Raw genomic sequence first — 21,328 nt, 5'->3', positions numbered from 1 at the left:
GTTAAGGAGTTAGACGTTCTACTCCCTTTCCCCCTGAAAAGAACTGTTCCAACTGCCAATGGGTATGGCCACCATGTGGCTCATCCGGCCTGTGGCCTGGGAATTAAGACATTCTATTCCATGCTAAGTAGTTCAGTTTCATAGTGAAGCACGGGTATCCAGCTACTAATTATACATTCCACATAGCTTAATACCATTTTTGCCTTCCCCCAACACCCAAGAGCAGTCTGCAGGCTTCTCAGATGCTTTGCCCACTCAAGTTTTGCGGGAGAAAATGGCCGAAAATGGCCTGGTTTTTGCAAAAAATGGGGCTGTTTTTGCCTTTATCCCATCTAGTATGACTAGAGGAAGAATTCTGGGAGTTTAAGTCTACTAGTCTTAAAGCTGTTGAGTTTGAAAACCTCTGGGTTAGGGATTAGGGGTACATGGATCTTCAAACTTGGCAAGTTTAAGACTTGTGGACTTCAACTTCAACATTCCTGAACTAGCATGACTGAAGGAGGAATTCTGGGAGTTGAAGTTCACAAGTCTTAAAGCTGACAAGTTTGAAGTTTGTAAAAAGTGTAGATAGTTGTAAAAAGTAAACATGTTTGTAAAAAGTATTCCCAAGATACAGTGATCCCTCGATTTTCGCTGTCTCGATTTTCGCGAAACGCTATACAACGGTTTTTCAAAAAATATTAATTAAAAAATACTCCACGGTTTTTTTGCTATACCACGGTTTTTCCCACCCGATGACGTCATACGTCATCACCAAGAGTCACTTCTCTGTCTCTTTTTCTTTCTTTCCTGTCATTCTCTGCTTCAATCATTTTCTCATTTCTCTTTTTTTCTCCCCTTTTTTCTATCATTTCTCTCTTCCTTCCACTCTTCTCTCTCTCTCTTTCTTCCTCTCTCTCACTCTCTTCCTTCCTTTCTCATCTTTCTCTCTCTCTTTCTCTATCTTGCTTCTTCCTCTCTCACACTCTCTTCCTCCCTCTCTCATCTCTTTCTTTCCTTCTCTCTCTTTCTCTATCTCTCCCCCTCTTGCTCTCGAGCGGCCGGGTGAACGGCGGGTGGCCGGGCGAACGGCGGGTGGGTGAACGAGCGGCTGGGTGGCCGGGTGAACGGGCGAGCGGCGGGCAGGCGGGTGAACCGGCGGGTGAACGGGCGAGCGGCGGGCGGGCAGGTGAATAGGCGAGCGGGCAGGTGAACGGCGGGCGGGCGGGTGCTGGGGGGGCGGGGGCAGCCGACATTCAAAGCAATCTTTGTCGGCTTCATCGCTCCCTGGCTCCACCATCTGCGCATTCGCGGCCATGGAAAAAAGGGTACGCATGCGCAGATGGTGTTTTTACTTCCGTACCACTATGCCGTGGAAAATCGATTATCGCGGGAGGTCTTGGAACGTAACCCCCGCGATAATCGAGGGATCACTGTAGGTCTTATACTCTGGTTTAAGGAATTTATTAATGTAAAATAAAGTTTTAATGTATTGATGTGCGGCTTAGAGAAGAAACAATGATAAGCTGAGGAGAATGTATTATTTGCTGCTAAGCAATGGGACACTATTGATTATGATAAAAAAAAATCCTGAAAAATGAGTGAATAATGTCTGATTTATAATTTGCCTTATACTTTCCCCCCCCAATAGTTGGTGTTGTTCGCTGTCCAATTTGTGGCCAGGAATGTGCAGAAAGACATATTATTGACAACATCTTTGTGAAGGATACTACTGAAGTTCCCAGTAGTACAGTGGAAAAGTCAAATAGGGTATGTGTATGTGTGTTTTGGGGATTCCTAAAACCAAATGTGATATTCTATTGCTGATCTTGGCCGGCAGAGGCTCTGACCCGATCCTTGCCGACAATGCTGGGAGCAAGAAAAACTATTTGCTGTGCTGGGAAAAATGGCAAAGGATGATTCTTCTACTAAAAATGGCAAAGGATGATTCTTCTACTCCTAATTAAAGTACAAGTCTTGAAGCTGAGCTAACAAGAACTGGCTCAGCCTAAGAGTGATTTAAAACAGATGCAAGAAAAATGACTAGATACAGAGGTCAATTACATAGCCATGACACTGTAAGTCAAATCTCTCATAATATTTTGGATAAATCAATTAGAGTCCAAACATGGAGGAAATATCGATTTGTGATTGGTTATTGAAAACCTCCCAAATTAATGAAACCTGAGTGAATTTACGGAGGATATTTTCAGAAAGCTCCTTTATTTCCAGTAAAGATAGAACATGTGTTTAAAATTTACTTCATGAGATGAAAGACTGAAACTAATTCCAGTGCCATTATTGTGCAGATCTGTCATGTTATCAGAGGAGATGAGATTTTATATATACAAATAACCCTCAATTTATTACCATAGTGTAGCCTGCCAATTAGGGCCGTAAGTCATGAGAGTAATAAAGTGGGTCACTTATGTAACTGACCTAATTCTGTGACCTTTTTTTGCAGCACTCAGTAATTGAACATGGTGTCCATAAAGATAATGTGGTGGACATTAAGTGAATCCATTGTATTTTATGAGACATTTTTGTCAGTAATTAGAAATAAATAATGGGTTTTGGCAAAAATATAAATGGAACGCATGTGACCATGGAGTGCTGTAAACAGTTGTAAATGTGCCTCAAATATGTCACATAACCATGAGGGGCAGTGTTGGAAATTCGGAACAAGAATTTAAGTACCTGTGAATATAGAGATCTTTATATTATCACTGAAGTCTACTGATTGAAATCTGCTTATATCTCACGTCATAGAGAGAAGGTTGAGTCTGTCTGCCAGGTGGGGAGGGCAGAACCAACTATAAAAATTCTACCTTCAAAAATTGTGTGCCTAGAAGTATTGACACTGTTTTGAAGATAAAGGGTGATCACACCAAATACTTATTTGATTTGGATTTCACTTCTGTTCATTTATTTTGCATTTTGTTAATTGATAAAAATAAACTATTAATACCGGGGGGGGGGAGGGGGCTTCCCTGTAGTGGCGCAGGCTCTCTGGAACCAACTGTCCCCAAAGATCCACACCGCCCCACCCTCCTGGCTTTCCAGAAGGCCCTAAAAACATGGATTTGCTAGCAGGCCTGGGGCTGTTGAACTATAGCTCCTCGCTCCAGACTACCAGGGATGAATGTTGAATGCTGGGGTTTAAAATTGTTTTATTGTTATATATGGTTTTATTTATATACGCCACCCAGAGTCCATCTGGAGTTGGGCGGCTTATAAGTCCAATAAAATAAATAAAATAAAATAAAAATAAATAAACACTTCTATTTCTGAACACTTCTATTTTTAATTTACAGCATTGCACCATTGCCATTCTGGTCCTGGTTAATCAAAAACTATATTTTGATAATTAATTAATTAATTAATTAATTAATTAATTAATTAATTAATTAATTGGATTTGTATGCCACCCCTCTCCGAGGTCTCGGGGCAGCTCAGAGCATGTGCAAAAAAACAAGAAACAATAATAGCAATCCAATTAATACATTAAAAACAGTCTTTAAAATTCTAATTAAAAAAGAAAAATCATCAATATAATTCATTCAACAATCAAACTAAAGCATTCATTGGTCAGTCGGGAAGATCTAAGGAACCCCAGGCCTGGCGGCAAAGATGAGTTTTTAAACTCTTCCGGAAGGCGAGGAGGGTTTGGGCAGTGCGAATCTCCGGAGGGAGCTGATTCCAGAGGTCTGGGACCCCCCACAGAGAAGGCTCTTCCCCTAGGTCCCGCCAGCTGACATTGTTTGGTCAATGGGACCCTAAGGAGACCAATTCTGTGGGACCTCACCGGTCGCTGGGATTCGTGCGGCAGAAGGCAGTCTCGGAGATAGTCTGGTCCTATGCCATGTAGGGCTTTATAGGTCATAATCAACACTTTGAATTGTGTCCGGAAACAGATTGGCAGCCAATGCAGTCCACATAGTGATGGTAAGTTGCGGGCATTTCTTAGAAAGCCCAAGACTGTTTGCACGGCTGCATTTTGGGCGAGTTGAAGTTTCTGAACACTCTTCAAAGGTAACCCCATGTAGAGAGCATTGCAGTAGTTGAACCTCAAGGTGATAAGGGCATGAGTGACTGTGAGCAAAGACTCCCTGTCCAAGTAAGGCCGCAACTGGTGCACCAGGCGAACCCGGGCAAACGTCCCCCTCGCCACAGCCAAAAAATGGTGTTCCAGAGTTAGCTGTGGATCGAGGGGGACGCCCAAGTTGTGAACCCTCTCTGAGGGGGTCAATAATTCCCTTCCCCCCGGGTGATGGACGGACAGATGGACGTGTCCTTGGGAGGCAGTACCCACAGCCACTCCGTCTTGTCTGGATTGAGTCTGAGCCTGTTGACACCCATCCAGACCCTGACAGACTCCAGACACCGGCACATTACTTCCACTGCTTCGCTGAGTGGACATGGGGTGGAGATGTACAGCTGAGTGTCGTCAGTGTACTGGTGGTAACTCACCCCATGCCCTTGGATGATCTCACCCAGCGGTTTCATGTAGATATTAAACAGCAGAAGGGAGAGAACCGACCCCTGAGGAATCCCACAAGGTATGGACCTAGGAGTCGACCTCTGCCCCCCTGCTAACACCGACTGTGACCGACCAGAGAGGTAGGAGGAGAAACACCGTAAAACGGTGCCTCACACTCCCAGCCCCTCCAGTCGGTGCAGAAGGATACCGTGATTGATGGTATTGAAAGCCGGTGAGAGGTCCCAGGCCCACCAGAGATCAACCATCAGCGCGACCAAAGCAGTTTCCGTGCTGTAGCCAGGTCTGAATCCTGACTGCTGAGGGCCTAGATAATCGGCGTCTTCCAAGGACCGCTGGAGCTGGAGTGACACCACCTTCTCAACAACCTTCCCATAAAGGGAAGGTAGGAGACAGGACGATAGTTGTTGAATACGGTTGGGTCCAGGGAAGGCTTCTTGAGGAGGGGGAACACTATTTTCATAATAGTTTCAATGTCACTACGTCATTTGTTTCAAAATACATTTTGTTTCTAATTTTTCAGGTTTGTACAAGCTGTGAAGACAATGCAGAAGCCAATGGGTTTTGTGTGGACTGTGTAGAGTGGTTGTGTAAGACGTGTATACAGGCTCATCAAAGAGTGAAATTCACAAAAGACCATACAGTTAGACAGAAAGAAGAGGTTTCTCCAGGTAAAGATCCATTGTACTGTTCAGATACTGTTTGTGTGTTTTGGTTTTATTTTATTAAGTTATCTTGCCAGCCCAGGATTTATTTGAAGGTTAGCTTGATTGCAAGAACTAGGTTTTCTTTTGTTTTGATTGTTTACAGTCTGCCTTTATTATTTTTACACATAATTTAAGGCAGTGAACATATCCAACACAACTTCCTCCTCTTATTCTCCCCACAACAAAAATCCCTCTGAGGTGGATTGCTTTGAGAGAGTGTGTTTGGCTCAAGGTCACTCACTTGACTACAGCAAGATTTTTTTCTTCTACTTTCAAACCTGGTGTCTGTCAATTCGCAAAGCTTTCCTGACCCGCCCCGAGTTGCCATAGGCAGGAGATGGGAAATTGTGTCTCGCAGGATTTGCACCTGAGTCAAAACAAAACAAATCCTAGCCACCCGAAGTCAAGGCCATCTCCGCAGAGACTCGCAACGGTCAGAGGGAGTGACTTCTATAACCTGTGAAATTGCTTTGTTGGGGAATGTGACTGGTAACATACCTTGGGAGGAGGGGGAAACAGGTACAGAGGCAAGGCGTGAACTGAATGAAGTCAGAGCTGGGTTCACTTGGTTTGTGCCAACATGGCACTCCTAATAAACAACTGGATTTTTCTTGAAAAAATGGTCTGAGCCTCCTGCTTTTATTAGGACATAGGTTGGAACCCTGACAGCACCTTAACCACTGTTCTGACCTAGGCTTGCTAATTAAACATAACAGCACAAGCAGCATCTCACAAACCTCTTTTTATTGTAACAGCTGCTAACTATCTTCATTAGCAGTCATCATAAATCCAAACAAAACAAGTCTGTCTAAAGTCTTTCAGGGAAAAGCAGATAACACACACAAACCTTGCTCTTTTTTGGCTAACTGCCAAAGACCAATTTGCAGGAAAAATTTGGCAAACAGGAATAAAACTGAGTCTTGAGTTGCAATGACGAGATCTACAGATGAACCTAAATGCTCCCTGCAACAAACACTTTCGTATTCTCCAGTTATATAGCCTATGTGAGGAGCCAATTATCCCCAAACCTTACTTCTGAATAGTCCTTCTGTGGAACTGTTCTTGCCTTCTGGCAGCTCTGCGCATGCAAGAGTTGAGAGCAGGGTCTTCCTGTTCTTCCTCACTCATGTCAGGTTCTGGAGGAGGGACAGACCTTTCAGATGGTCTTGCCTCTGGCACTGAGCCTTCTCCAGACTCCAGGCATGGCCCAGGTTCCTCCCCAGCCGCCTTGCTGTCTGAATCTGCTGCCAGCTGCTCAGGCCGCAGGCAGACCACAACAATCATTTGACCAAACTGGTTTTAGTTTTAGCTTATTTATTTTCAAAGAAAGGGGAGGGATACATTTCAGTTAAGAATAGATCAGTGTTTGGATGACTCTGATGAGGTTGGAAAAGCTAGTTTGAAAAGAGTCATACTTTTAATCTTTCCAATAACCCTTCTTAGACTCTTAACATTAAATTCTAGAAGCTTAAACCTATACTGCAGTGATGGCGAACCTTTTTTTCCTCGGACAGACCGTGGGTGCACACTGTCGCGCACACTCATAATTCACTGCCTGAGGAGGGCGAAAACAGGAGCTGAATTAGAGCAATGGCTCATGTGCCAGCAGATATGGACTGCCATGTTATTGTTATGCTGCAATTTCGCTGAGGCTCCCCTCGCTGGGAAACCCCATCTTCGGACTTCCATTGCCAGCGAAATGCCCATTTTTGCACTGCTGGGATTCCCCTGCAGCATCACAAAAACACGGAAGTCTGGAGGTGGAGTTTCCCATGTAGAGGAGCCTCAGGGGAATCCCAGCAGCGCAAAAACGGGCGCTTCGCTGGCAACAGAAGTCTGGAGGCGGGGCATCCCAGTGGCAGCGGCTTGGGTTTGTAAGATGAAAATAGTTTGGAAGAAGAGGCAAAAAAATCTTAAACCCCGGGTTTGTATCTCAAAAAGTTTATATGACGAGGGGTTTGTAAGACGAGGTATCACTGTACTATCATCCAGATTTTAGATAATGTTCTTCACTTTCATTTATATTTAAAGTGCTATAGCTGTCTAAATTTATCTTGGCTATTTGCTGTTTTTCTTAACTATGCCATCGTGTTTCAGTTCCTTAAAAAACACATTCCTACTTTCATTTTTTTTAAAAGAACAAAAACCTCATTTTATCATAACTGCCCTTAACAATAGAAAATATCCAAATTTACGAATAGGCTTTATCACCAAGGAATATGTCTAGATCTAGTAATATGGTTGTATTCTTTGAAATACTTACAGTATTTTTGGAGTATAAGATGCACCGGAGTATAAGACGCACCTTAGTTTCTGGGGAGGAAAATAGGGAAAAGAATCTGCTTACCAGGTCTTCATCTGGTAAATCTGGTCAGTTTCAGCACATTATTTAATCCCCTGGTTAAGGGATTAAAAAAACCCTTTATTCTGAGAGAGTAACAGTGAAAGAGCTTGCAAGTGGGTAAGAGCTGGGAATATCATTAGGACCTCGTTAGGGCTGGAAAGAAACATTTGGAGCAAGTTAGATCAATGGAAAAAAACCCTGTAAAGATTTAGGATTTGGATTACATTCTTCACAGAGATTAATAATGAAAGAACTTGGGAACATTAATAGCACCTGGTTAGGGCTGGAAAGAAATAATAATAATAATATAATAATTTATTAGATTTGTATGCCGCCCCTCCGCAGACTCTGATCTGGAGCAAGTAAAGCAATGAAAAAAAAACCCCTACAAAGACAGGATTTGGAGAACATTCTTGGCAGAGAGTAACAATGAAAGAGCTTGCAAGCCGGCAAAAGCTAGAGACATTGTTAGCACCTGGTTAGGGCTGGAAAGAAACATTTGGAACAAATAGAGAATTAAAAAAAAATCAATGACAGGGTTTGGAAAACATTCTTGCCAGGGTGTAACAATGTAAGAGCTTGCAAGCGGGTAAGAGCTGGGATCATTGTTAGCACCTGGTTAGGGCTGGAAACAAACTTACTCGAACAAGTTAGAGCAATTTAAAAAAAACCTTTCAAAGACTTAGGGCTTGGAAAACATTCTTCACAGAGAGAAACAATGAAGGTAAGAGCTGGGAAGATCGTTAGCAGCTAGTTAGGGCTGGGGTGGGGAAAGCTACATTCAGAGTATAAGACGCACCCTAATTATCAGCTTCTTTTAGGGAAGAAAAGGGTGCGTCTTATACACCGAAATATACAGTACATCTTATCAAACAGAACAAGAAAATAGTACATTTGATTGGCTAATTGAAAATGCTATTATTTCCTAGATTTTTTTTTCAAAGATTTTGTGGATTTCATTGTGAAATCTTGTGAAATCAGTCAGTTCGTGCTGAGGATCTGCCAAGATTTTTTTGTAAGTCTGTGAGATTGCTGCCACAAGACTAGATATAAAATTATGCCTTTGAAAGGTTAGGAAATTCCTCTTATTCTTGCTTTGTGATTAACAGTCTTTAAATTGTCTTAAATGACATTCAGTTCATATGTTGCTAAGCATGAAATTCAGCATGCCTAAGATCCTTAGCTTAATCTTTTTAAAGAAAAACCTTGCTAAAGTGCTTGTTCTTATTAAAAGTCTGAAAGCCTAACTTCCTCCATAAGATTTCCAATGATCAGATAATGAATCTTGAATCATTTTGTTCAAGAAAACTGTAGGCTGAGTGTATACCAAGAATCTGACAAATATATTCTTTTGGGTAATTTCTTCTTGCTGCTACAACCAATGTTGAAAGGGGCCAGAATGGAGATTGTCATATAGAGGACTGCACTAGATTGCAGTGAATTTGCAATGGATTAAATGGTTGGAATGGGTTAGTCCAATAATTGGGGGGGGGGGGGTCATTTTGTATTTCTGTTTGGCCTGTTTAAAAATTTACTAGATAGCAATGTTGATATAATCTGTTAAAAGGCAATGAGAAAATAATGTTTTTATACTTTTTTCCTGTTTTGATAAATTATGATTTGTAACATGTTTTCAGATTTTATCATCTGAAAAATGTGTATGAAATAAATATTTTATTTTTAACCTTTTGTAAAATTGCCCAACTCAATGGGATTCCAAGTGGTGCACAAAGAAACAAAACAATGAAAAAATCATAACATTTTAAAAGAGAATACAGTGATACCTCATCTTACGAACGCCTCTCCATGCAAACTTTTCAAGATACAAACCCTGTGTTTTAAGATTTGTTTGCCTCTTCTTAAGAACCATTTTCACCTTACGAACCCAAGCCCAGGTGCCTGGGCTCTCTAACTGCGTGTGCGCTCCCTTACTGCTGTAGGGATTCCCCTGCCTTGTGACTGCCACCACCAGGATTTCCCATTTGCTTGCCACCCCCGCCAGGATTCCCCGCCTCCTTTTACTTGCACCTGCAGTCCCGAAGCGGGGAACGCTGGAGCTCCCCATTTCCCTGCCGCTTTTCCCCCTAGCCCTCCTCTTCCTCTGCTCCCCACAGCCGCCCCATCCCACTGCCAAAATCCCCCCTAAATTACCACTTCCTTTGCCCCATCTCACTCCCAAAATCGCTCCTCCAAAGCTTCCTGCACCGCTCCAAATTGCTCCCAAAATCACCCTTCCAAAAGCTTCCTACATCGCTCCAAATTGCTCCCAAAGTTACCCCTCCAAAAGCTTCCTACACCGCCCAAAATAGCCTCCAAAATTGCTCCCCCAAAAGCTTCCTGCACCGCTCCAAATTGCTCCCAAAATCACCCCTCCAAAAGCTTCCTATACCACCCCAAATCGCCTCCAAAATCGCTCCCCCAAAAGCTTTCTATGCCACCCCAAATCACTTCCATGGTCTTCCAAAATCACCTCTCCTTTCAAAATACCTGGTTTCTCCTTGCTGCCTTTCTTCACTCCATTTGCCTTCGTTAGGACCTTGATTTGGGTGGCATAGTAAGTGTTTGCCTGTTTTCTCCTTGCTGCCTTTCTTCACTCCATTTGCCTTCGTTAGGACCTTGATTTGGGTGGCATAGTAAGTGTTTGCCTGTTTTCTCCTTGCTGCCTTTCTTCACTCCATTTGCCTTCGTTAGGACCTCAATTTGGGGTGGTATAGAAAGCGGCTGGAGGGGTGATTTTAGGAATGATTCGGGGCAACGTAGGAAGCTTTTGGAGGGGAGATTTTAGGAGTGATTTGGGGCAACATAGGAAGCTTTTGGAGGGGTGATTTTTGGAGTGATTTGGGGCAACGTAGGAAGGTTTTGGAGAGGCGATTTGGGGCAATGTAGGAAGGTTTTGGAAGGGCGATTTTAGGAGCAATTTGGGGCAACGTAGGAAGCTTCTGGAGGGGTGATTTTGGGAGAGATTTGGGGCGGCGTAGCAAGCATCTGGAGGGGTGATTTTGGGAGCAATTTGGGGTGGCGTTAGCCTTCGTTAGGACCTCCATTCACTCTTCTCCTCGCTGTCTGTCTCCACTCTGTTAGCCTTCACTTTGTCCACCCACCGCTTTTTAAAAAAAATCCTTAAAGTTTGGATTTTCCTAATGGGTTTGCACGCATTATTTGCTTTTACATTGATTCCTATGGGAAACATTGTTTCATCTTACGAACTTCTACTTATGAACCTCGTCATGGAATGAATTAAGTTCATAAGATGAGGTACTACTGTATATATTTATGCAATATTAAAGTTCAGAAGATAGAAATATTTTGTATGCATTGTCTCTGTGGGGACAAACTTTTGCATCCTTTCAGGAATGTAACATTTTAAAGTTCATTTCAGAGAATCCATTAAGTAATTTTCCAAATATTTTGAAACAGTAAAGCAAATATGATTAAAATGTGTGTGAGAGAGAGACTATTGAGAACAAAAGAAAAGAAACTTTGCCCTGTTTCTAGACTTTAAAAGTGGCAAAATTGTATTAGTTGAGTTAACTTTTGGTTTTAGTCCAGGTCTATAACAGTTCATTCCTATCTATCAGAAATTTCCCCCTTTTTTCTTTTTTAACAGAAGCTGTTGGTGTAACCAATCAAAGACCTGTGTTCTGCACTTACCACAAAAAAGAACAGTTGAAACTCTATTGTGAAACTTGTGACAAATTGACGTGTCGGGATTGTCAGTTGTTGGAGCACAAAGAACACAGGTATTAAAGTGAATATATCTGACAAAAAAAGAGACAAAGTTGGATACATAACTAATAAGAGTCTATTAGAGAAGTGTGGATCGCAAGATATAGGCTAGCCCGATTTTTATTTTTTTTGTAATTTGGTTTGTATATGTATAATTTGACATGATTTATAGATTACATTTACATCTTTTGATTTTTTTTCTTTTTTCTTCTCTATTCAGTTATGGTCTATGTATTTTTAAAAGACTATATATAAAATATACCTAATGTAAACATGTTTCTTTCCTTCCTTCCTTCCTTCCTTCCTTCCTTCCTTCCTTCCTTCCTTCCTTCCTTTTTTATTTATTTCTTTCTTTCTTCCTTTTGCAGATACCAGTTTATAGAAGAAGCCTTTCAGAATCAAAAAGTAATAATTGATACTTTTATTACAAAATTAATGGAAAAAAGCAATTATATAAAATATACAAGGGAGCAGATTCAAAATAGGTATTCAGTTTTATTTTGCAGTATTAAATAATATTTTAATATCTCAATTAGCTCCTTTAGTTTTATTCCTGGTAATTTGATTCATTTAGTTTTTACCTCTCTATAAATTTGATATGTAGAATAATGAGTTTAATATATGCATGTGAAAATGCATAAAAGATAATCAGAGTAAGATAATTTTGAGCCTGGAAGACTTTGAATGTATTTATTCTTAAGTATGTTTTAATAATATCAAAGTGGCGGTTAATCAGAACAAAGCATAAATCTTTTCTTACAGTGGCCAAGAAAATATCTGCAGATTATTTATAAGCAAGATGAATGCAATGGACACAGAGAAAGAAAAACAATTCCTACCCTAAATCATGCTGCCTAAAATATAATAATTTTGGCAGAAGGGGTAACTTGGAGATTGCATGGTCTGATAAATATAATCAGGAAAAGATTATGGAGGAGATGAGCTGTTGTCTTACTATAAAGCTGTCCAGATATTTTTAAAGGGGGAAAAAACAGGGTTGAATGAAAAGTAATGCCTTTGCCTCCATAGTTTTAGTTTAATAGTGGTATTCTTTAATAAATTAAACAGCAAAATATTCCAGGAAATGAGCTCGTTACCTATATTTACTTCTTCACACAACCCCCACCATTCACTACAAACTTCTCCCAACAATAGAAAACTTCTTAAAGCCATCGTGAAAGAACTCCACACTTTGTCTCTTCAACCAGGTCCTGACAGTCCTTTCCAAATCTTCATTTGAGTCAAATAGATGCCCACAAATTATTTTGGGGAAAAGGTAGAAGTCAGATGGCACCAAGTCTGGAGTGTATGGCAGACCAGGGTAAGACAATCTGATCCAAATTCGCAATTGCCTCTTGGATGGCTTGTGATGTGTGAAGCCTACTATGGTCATGTTACAGAAAAACTTCTTTCTTGTGCTTCTGAACTCTGCTTAATCATTGTTTCAAAGTTTTGAGTATCAATTATGGTGCTCTGAATTCATAGTGATGTTTAGTTCTGGATAGTCAATGTGGACAACACCATCTGCATCCCAAAAAACGGTAATCAGGAGTTTTCCTGCCAAAGCCTAGTTTTTGAATTTTTCTTTCACCGGTGAAACTTAATGATGTTGTTTGTGGATTGATGCTTCATTTCTGGGTTATAATAATCAGCCTATTCTATGAAGAAATTCCTCAGTTTCATTCGTATAATATGACAACAGTTACCAACAAATTTCAATTCTTGAAGGTTTCATTTCTGCCATCAGCCTGTGAGGAGCATCTTGCAATCTTTCTTACATGGAAGAGAAAAGCATAAATATTGTTCATATAAAATGCCAAGCTTGGCAGCAGATTCCTTTCAAGTGATCTACCAATTTTCCTAATCAGTTCATCAACATTTCTTGTGTAAAGCTCAGCCGTTGTCACAAGTCATCTTGTTCATGGCTTAAATTGCCTCTTCTGATTCACCATCTTTACATTTTTTGGGCAGTGCTCCCATCAACAGTCATCACCATAAACAACCTGGGCTTGATAGTGAATTTCAAATGGAAAGAATCCTTTGACAGTCAGAAATTCAATCATGATATGTCGTTTAAAGTACCCTGATGAATACTCACTGCAGATTTCCATTTCATAAACATAGTAATATCACTTTTTCTAGTAGCAACTTCATGCCAATTAAAGTGAATGATACTTAATAATGCATCAGAGCTTCTAGCATATCAGTACTGTTGCTGACTTATACCACTGGAGGCATTGCTTTTCATTCTACCCTTGTAAACCCATCAGTGGTAAAATTTACTCTCCTATTCCCCTTCGGTTTATTGTGTAGCATTTCCTTGCTTATCTATTAGAGATACCTTCCATTTTCCCTTCTAGTTATAATAGTTACTTAACCATGCAGCACTCTTAGGTAAAATTATTTCAATCAGGCATGATGGAGATGGGGGCCTGTTATGTCACAGTAAATGGGTGCACTAGCTTTTGCACATATTTTAATATAGTACTACACACATTTTTCTAAGCAAAACAATAATTGTTTGAGTCCATATTCTCTGTGAACCTGTTGCTGCACCTTGCTAGTATTTAAAAAAGAATCAGAATAATGAAAGAGCTAAGGTGCCAGGGCTGTGTACACTAGGTTTTGACAGTTATTAGTTGCTTTAATATGGTGTTTTCTCCAGTCTTTCTGTGTTTTCTTGAGGCTTAAAGATATTGACTGACACACTATAATGCCTTTTTGCAATTATAAACACACACACACACACACATCGCTTGTATATTTTGGTGTGCATAGACTTACATCCTGCAGATATTAAGATATTGTTATGTAAATACCTATGTTGAAAAAAAATCACACTGCCATGCCATCCCAGATACTTATGTTGCACTTTGATTTCTTGTCAATCATATTAACACCAAGAAAAATGACAAAAAACATAACATTGTGCTGCATCTAACTTTCGTTGGGGTGTTTTGTGTAGTTTTGAAATGTGCAAATTATGTTTAGGGAGGTAGCATTTGAGCAACCTTGGTTGATTTTGAAAGGTAAGCAGGATTTAAACTGGTTAATAATTAGCTGGGAAACACAAGACTACATTGGAAATTTGAAAAAGATATTTTAAAGGAGGCAGTGGCAAAGTACTCCGTATTGTTGTCAAAAAAGTTAAATATGCAGAAGTCATCAGGTGTTAAGCTTGAAGATTTATTCTTAATTATATGCTACTGTGCTATTTTATATCCTATCAAGATCTGAACATCAGCAACATCACAAATTGTGATCACTGTACTGTTATAAATATACTAAATAGTCTTTCTACGTTTTATAGAATCCATGAAGTGAATCGGAATCAAAAATTGGTGGAACAAGATGTTAAAGTTGCTATTTTCACATTGATGGTAGAAATAAACAAAAAGGGAAAAGCTCTGCTGCATCAGCTTGAGGTAGATTTTATTTTCCCAAGGGACACTATTAAAGTGGTCTTTAGTGCAAAGTACTTGATGTATGGAAATTTGAAAAAGATATTTTAAAGGAGGCAGTGGTTTCCTTATTGTTGTCTTGACTTCCATATTGTTGTCAAGAAAATTAAATATATGCAGAATCAAGCAATTTGCAATCTTCCCTGCTAGTCTCCCTATTCATTTTCTGGGAAAGCCAGTAAGTCACAAGCGGTGATCCTCTGATCATATGGTATTGTATTCAGTGATAAATGTGAGCCAGTTGCCAAGAATCCAGATCATTGTCATGAGATCACAGGTGTTAAGACAGCTGGAATTTTGAGCGTAGTCATGACCATCATTTGCTCCATTCCATTGTAATTTTAAATGCTCTTAAATTGAAGACTACATATAATATCATTTTTCATCTGATAAATGGAATGTGTAAAATTGAATAGTTTTATGCTATCTCAGTATTTTTATTCAAATAAGTTTTTATTTGTTTTAGTACAAAGCAAAATGAGAATAATCATTGAATCAAAGATTTCCTAAGTATTAATATAGTAAAGGATTTCAATATCTATATATATAAAAGCAAAAACCACTCATTCCATAATCACGAAATCTCCAGAACCGTAAAGCCTGCAAACCTGAAATTTGCCATGTATGTTCTTCTTGGCTTCTGAGTGCTTACTAAAACAGGATTTTTCCAAATGACAATCAGCAGGGTTTGTGTGCACATGCACAAGAGGCTGGGGTGATTAGCGTGAAAAAATACCCAGGTAGCGCCGGGTCATCTTGAAGAGATGGAATGTGATATACTGTACACAAAAGTAGAATAATGACTTAATGGTTTGATCTGCAGAAATGATTATGACCTTGTCTTTCTTCGTTGCAGTGTCTAGCTAAGGAGCACCGGGCAAAGCTTTTACAACAGGAGCAAGAAATGTCAGGACTTTCTAAACAAGTGGAACATGTTATGAACTTTTCTAAATGGGCTGTCTCCAGTGGGAGCAGCACAGCCTTATTGTACAGCAAACGTTTGGTATGGAAAAATCATTAGATTGAATTTGCAATCCTTACAGTTTTTCAGCTTTTTCCATCTCTTTTTCAGAAATACATTTGCAGCAGTATGGAAAAGATAATTTATAATGGAAGCTCATATTTTTAAGATTCTAAATTCTGCCTTAAGTATAACTTACATTAGAAGCATTGAAGTTTGAAGAAAATGCTATTCTGGAGAAATGGATAGGAAAAAGTATTTGAAATCTTGACTTTGTCAACTTTGTGAAATTTTAATTGCAAAAAGTGTTCCTTTTGCTGTCATTGTGTTGAGGAGGAATATTTTCTTCTATTATTGATATCCTCAGATGAAATCAGGCTTCGTTTGAATTTCCTGGTTTTTTTAATAACTTAGCTGTTTTTTGAGGCAGTGGGAAAGAATAATGATAATCTAAAAATCTGAAGAGAAAAAGATTATTACAGTAGTTGTGATGTGTCAAGCAGGGAGCAAGTGTGGCTTGGTGTGAACAAGGAGACAGAGATCAAGTGCTCCCTCTAAGTCACATTTATACAGTGCTGGACAAAGATAGGTTCTCCCATAAGGCTGGAAGACCCCCGAATGCAATTTCAAGCTAGCATAGATAGGATTCTAAGTTACATAACTGGAACTTTGCTTACAAGAAATAAGGTACAGAAGCATCTTGTAGTTATGATCATATGTTCAGCTGTAAGCTTGTGATTATTTAATTGAGGTCCCCACAACTCTGAAAGCCCTACTAAAACCTGAATTTTATTTCTTTCATTTCAACATTTGGATCTTTTTAAACCAATCATCAAGAGTTATCAGAATCCTGATCAACAGGATGGATTCAATTTACACCAGGATTATCAGATACTAAATTACACAATGTAATTAAAAATAGTTTTAGAACAATTTTATAAAAGTTAGAACCTATCGTTTTAATTTTTTATTTGCTGCCCACCTAAATTGTATTGTAATTTTATTTTCTGCTTATGTAAGTACATAACAAATACCATTGCTACTTTTTAAGATAAGGTATGCACAATTCTGTATGTTTCTGTTTGAGAGGTATACTGATGTTCTTTGCACAAACTCTCCCTTTGTTCATGTGAAGCAAAGTTAGATTTTCTACTCATTTCCACTCTTCATTTCTGGTCCATTAAAAAGGAAATTTTCTAAAAAAAAATTGTTATTAGCTGTTTGTGTAACATCACAATTATATTTATAAGAAAACTGCAGATTTGCAGTTTTCTGTGTAGCAAAATGCCATCGAGAAACTACATGCATATACAGAGGAAGACAAGTGGGGAAACCTGAGGGATATTTCTATTGTGCAAACCTCTTTCAAATGTTTACATAACTGATACACAGCTAGTCCTTGGCTTACATCCATTTGTTCAATAATCATTCAAAATTGTGGCAGTGCTGAAAAAAATGGATGTACTTCTGATCTCTGAAGTTTTAGCCATCACACAAACGTATAATCACATAATTATCCAGGCATTTGGGAGAACCAAAGTCACTATCTTCCTTGCTGGCTTCTTACAAATAATGTCAATAGGAAAGCTATCGGGAAAGGTCATGAATTACTCCCAAAGTTAGCAAATCTCTGTTTGAGGGTGAAGCAGCAAGGGTCTTGGGGTGTCAGCAGGGAATGGGGCAGCAGGGCAGCCTTATAACACAGTCATAGCTTCTCATCTGGCCCCTTGGGAGAATTAACTGATTCTCCCAAGGGGCCACATCAGACTGAGAAAGTCTGATCTTGACAGACTTGTGCGTTGAGCCCTATCCAATAAGATGAAGTTCATTGGTGAGAAAAGTAAGATCCTGCAACAAATGCATACGTATAAAATAGGGGGGACCTGGCTCAATCTTAGTAACTATGAGAGTGCCGAAAACTGAGGTCTGCAAGTGTGCTGGCCAGCTGATTGTTGGGTGTGTATGCGTACCAGAACCTGGAAGTTCAGCTTTTCCAGAGCATGGCTCTGATGAGCTGCGAGGTTTTAATTCACCAAGACTGCTCTAGAAAGAGTACAGAGAAAAGCAACAAAGATGATAAGGGATCTCTAGACTAAATCATACAGTGGTCGCCTAAGGAAATTAGGTATTGTATGTTTAGTGTAATGAAGAAAACACTCGAGGGAGATATTAGTAGCAGTTTTGCTTGAAAGAAATGATTTTCCTCTTCATCACAAGTATAAATGTGTTAGTAAATTACAATAGATTATCTCTTCAAGTAGTATTTCATCTCTTACCTATAAACCAATCCTTAAAAGCAAAAATCTATTTAAGGCTTAACAGAGATAACAATATATCTACTTTAACTGTGATCAAATTATCCAATTTTATTTTCCTTTCTTTAACTTTTTAAGAATCTTGATTTTTAATCCCTTCAATGTCCTTTTCATTTTTTTTTTGTGCGTCATTTTTTCTGACTGGGTGCTGAGGTCCATGCATCTTAAAATTGCCAAGTTTGAAAAAACTGTTCCATATTATCTTTCCTTAAGTCCTCTTTAATTCATTATGCTAAGAGATTATACTGTCTTCTAATTATTTTCTTACATGAGTCCTACTTTTTCTTCCTACAGTTGTTCTACTTTCACTCCTGTTTCCTCACTACTTTTGTTTCATTCCTTTCTTCCATTATATCCGTTGTTCATCAACATCCTCTCTCGACACTCTGGTATATGGACCTATCCCACACTCGGAGCTTTTAGTTCACTATATGATCATAAATAATAAATTTAGGAGTACGTTTAAATCCATTTAGTGTTGTCTTGTGTGCACTTGTTTTAATTTATTTGGGTTTATACTCTGCTTCACCCAGAGGGTCGTAGGTTTATGGAATTCACTTTCAGTAGAGGTCGTGACAGCTGTCAACCTTGATAGCTTCAAGGCAGAATTAGACGGATTCATGGATGCTAAGTGTATCGGTGGTTAATGAAACGGATGCCCATGTGCTGCCTCTATTTTGGTAGAGGCAGGCAGGATTTCCTTGAGCACCATTTGTTGGGGGTCGGGAAAGGGAGGGTTTTGCCTTCACTTTCTGCTCAAGATCCCCAAGGACAATTGGTGGGCCACAATGTGACACAGAATGCTGGACTAGATGGGCTTTGGCCTGATTCAGCATGGCTCTTCTTATGTTTAATAGAGCTTTGAGCACCATGACCTATGCCTAAATGATATTTTTAAAGCAAACAGTTCTGTTTCAGAGCAATTATTCACCCAAACAACCAGCATTATCATTGATTCTTGATTCTCCTAATTAGGCCTCTTTCCTTGCCTTCTCACTCATCAATTTGTGTCTTAACAGAATGGTTTTTCCTGCATCACATTCGTTCAAAATGTCGCATACTTTCCCAAAACAATTCCTGATACTTTCATGATCACAATTCACTGGAACGTAATATTCACTGTAACTATAATGCAATTGTCCAAATATGTAATTTGATTATTCTGGTGCACATGAAAATAATCTAGTTAACCCAGCTTTTCTCTATATTAATCATTCATAAGTTTGAACCTAAACTTTCATTTCCCTCTCTGTATTCTTCAACTGTACTGCATAAAATGAGATCATTTATTCAAATTGGTTACATCTTTCTCTTAGTTTAAAAAATGTCCAGTAGAATTTTTGGAAATCAGAGTGTGTTATAAATTTAACAAATAAATAAAAAATGTTTTTTTCATTCATTAATTCAGGTTTTTAACCTTATATTCCTGCTAACATTCCAAATTGTAGTCTTCTGTATTCCTTGATTGTCAATAGATGGTCTATGAAAATTACTAGAACATTCGCTTGTTTGTTTGTTTGCTGGTTGGACTTCTAGACTGCCCTTCTCTGTAGACTCAGAGCAGCTTAAAAAAAATAAAATGTAAAATGACCAATGGGCTATATTGCCCCTATGTCACCAGTTATGAGTCATCTGTAATGTTCTGTCGCACTGAGATAGTTTAATATTAATATAATCTTATTCTTTTTCTAGATTATATACCGATTACGATACCTCCTTAGGGCAAGGTGTGATGCCTTACCAGTATCTAATACTATCATTCAATTTCACTGTGATCCTAGTTTCTGGGCCCAAAATATTTTCAACTTAGGTATGATGAACTCCATTTGGTTTTGTTAATAGAAACTTGATATTACTTGATACATTTACCACAATACAATAATTGTATTTGATTTATGTTAAGTACTGTTTGAAATAAGTAGAATACACATTTTATTGAATACATCTCTTGAGTGAAACATGTTTTTCCTTTTGGTTTGCCCTCCATTCTGTCTCTAGCATGGGAAATCCTATATGAAGATAAAATTGTATGTGACGGTGTGCATTCCTTGTGTATGTTCTGGTACACTCAATTTGCTTTGCTCTATTTGTAGATGATACAATGTCTCAGTTGGCTATAGCTTTTCTAGCTATGCATCATTGTAGTTTACTGCATCAGAGTTCCCCAACCTTTTTGGCAACCTGATGGGGAGAGGGGAGGGGATGGTTTCCCATGTGTGGCAGGCAAGCACACATATGTGCAGCTCCATTTGTGTGATACATATACATATATTCATCCACATTTATGTAAGTTGGGATACACATGTTCGCACATCACTTCTATAGTCCAGTTCCGAAAGACTCAAGGACTGGTAGTGGACCAGTCTGGTATTGGAGCCCTAACTTACAACTATGTATCCCAAAATGTACAAATTCATTAATTAAAGTGACATTATATAGGAAAATTTAATAGAGTGCCATATTAATAAGTAATTTGTCAAATATATACAGGTAGTCTTCCACTTATGACCACAATGGAGCTCAAAATTGCTACGGTTAAGTGGGACATTTGTTAAATGAATTTGGCTGACTTTTTACGACTTTCTTGCCACAGTTGTTAAGTGAAGTACCGCAGTTACCGTATTTTTCAGAGTATAAGATGCACCGGAATATAAGACGCACCTTATTTTTTGGGGAAGAAAATAGGAAAAAGAGTCTGCTTACCAGGCATTCATCTGACTAGATCCTTAGCCGCACATTATTTTATTCCCTGGTTAGAGCTGTAAAAAAACTTTATTCGGAGAGAGCAATAATGAAAGAGCTTGCAAGCAGGTAACAGCTGGGAACATAGCACCTGTTTAGGGCTGGAAAGAAACTTATTTGGAGCAAATCAGAGCAATGAAAAAAACACTGGAAAGTCTTAGGGCTTGGAAAACATTCTTTGCAGAGAGCAACAATGAAAGCTGGCAAGGGGGTAAGACTGGGAACATCATTAGCACCTGGTTAGGGCTAGAAAGAAACTTATTAGGAGCAAGTTAGAGCAATGAAAAAAACCTTACAAACATTATTCGCAGAGGGAAACAATGAAAGAGCCTGCAAGGAAAGAGCTGGGAAGATCGTCAGCAGCTAGTTAGGGCTGGAAAAAAAAGCTGCATTCAGGGTATAAGATGCACCCAAATTATCAGCCTCTTTTAGGAAGGAAAAAGGTGCGTCTTATACTCTAAAAAATACGGTAAGTTACTAGTACCCAGTCGTTAAGTGATCTGGCTTCCCCATTGACTTGCTTCTTGGAAAGTCGCAAAAAGTGATCACATGACCCCAGAAGACTGCAACCATCATAAATATGAGTCCTTTCCAA

The 21,328-nt window shown here is 39.1% G+C and overlaps 1 protein-coding gene across 1 annotated transcript in view; it reads left to right on the top strand.

Annotated features, from left to right (window-relative positions):
- TRIM24 (tripartite motif containing 24) overlaps nucleotides 1-21,328 on the top strand; it is a 49,991-nt gene that overhangs the window by 13,242 nt on the left and 15,421 nt on the right. The window contains exons 2-8 of the mRNA XM_070756313.1: nucleotides 1,631-1,749; nucleotides 5,001-5,148; nucleotides 11,136-11,268; nucleotides 11,623-11,739; nucleotides 14,565-14,679; nucleotides 15,572-15,718; nucleotides 19,684-19,801. Coding sequence (XP_070612414.1) covers nucleotides 1,631-1,749; nucleotides 5,001-5,148; nucleotides 11,136-11,268; nucleotides 11,623-11,739; nucleotides 14,565-14,679; nucleotides 15,572-15,718; nucleotides 19,684-19,801 — 897 coding nt within the window. The remainder of the gene's footprint in view (nucleotides 1-1,630; nucleotides 1,750-5,000; nucleotides 5,149-11,135; nucleotides 11,269-11,622; nucleotides 11,740-14,564; nucleotides 14,680-15,571; nucleotides 15,719-19,683; nucleotides 19,802-21,328) is intronic.

Source organism: Erythrolamprus reginae, chromosome 6 (genome assembly GCF_031021105.1).
Source record: "Erythrolamprus reginae isolate rEryReg1 chromosome 6, rEryReg1.hap1, whole genome shotgun sequence".
Lineage (NCBI taxonomy): Eukaryota > Metazoa > Chordata > Lepidosauria > Squamata > Dipsadidae > Erythrolamprus > Erythrolamprus reginae.
The sequence above is the reverse complement of the archived record's forward strand: the minus strand, read 5'-3'. Positions and strand labels throughout refer to the sequence as shown.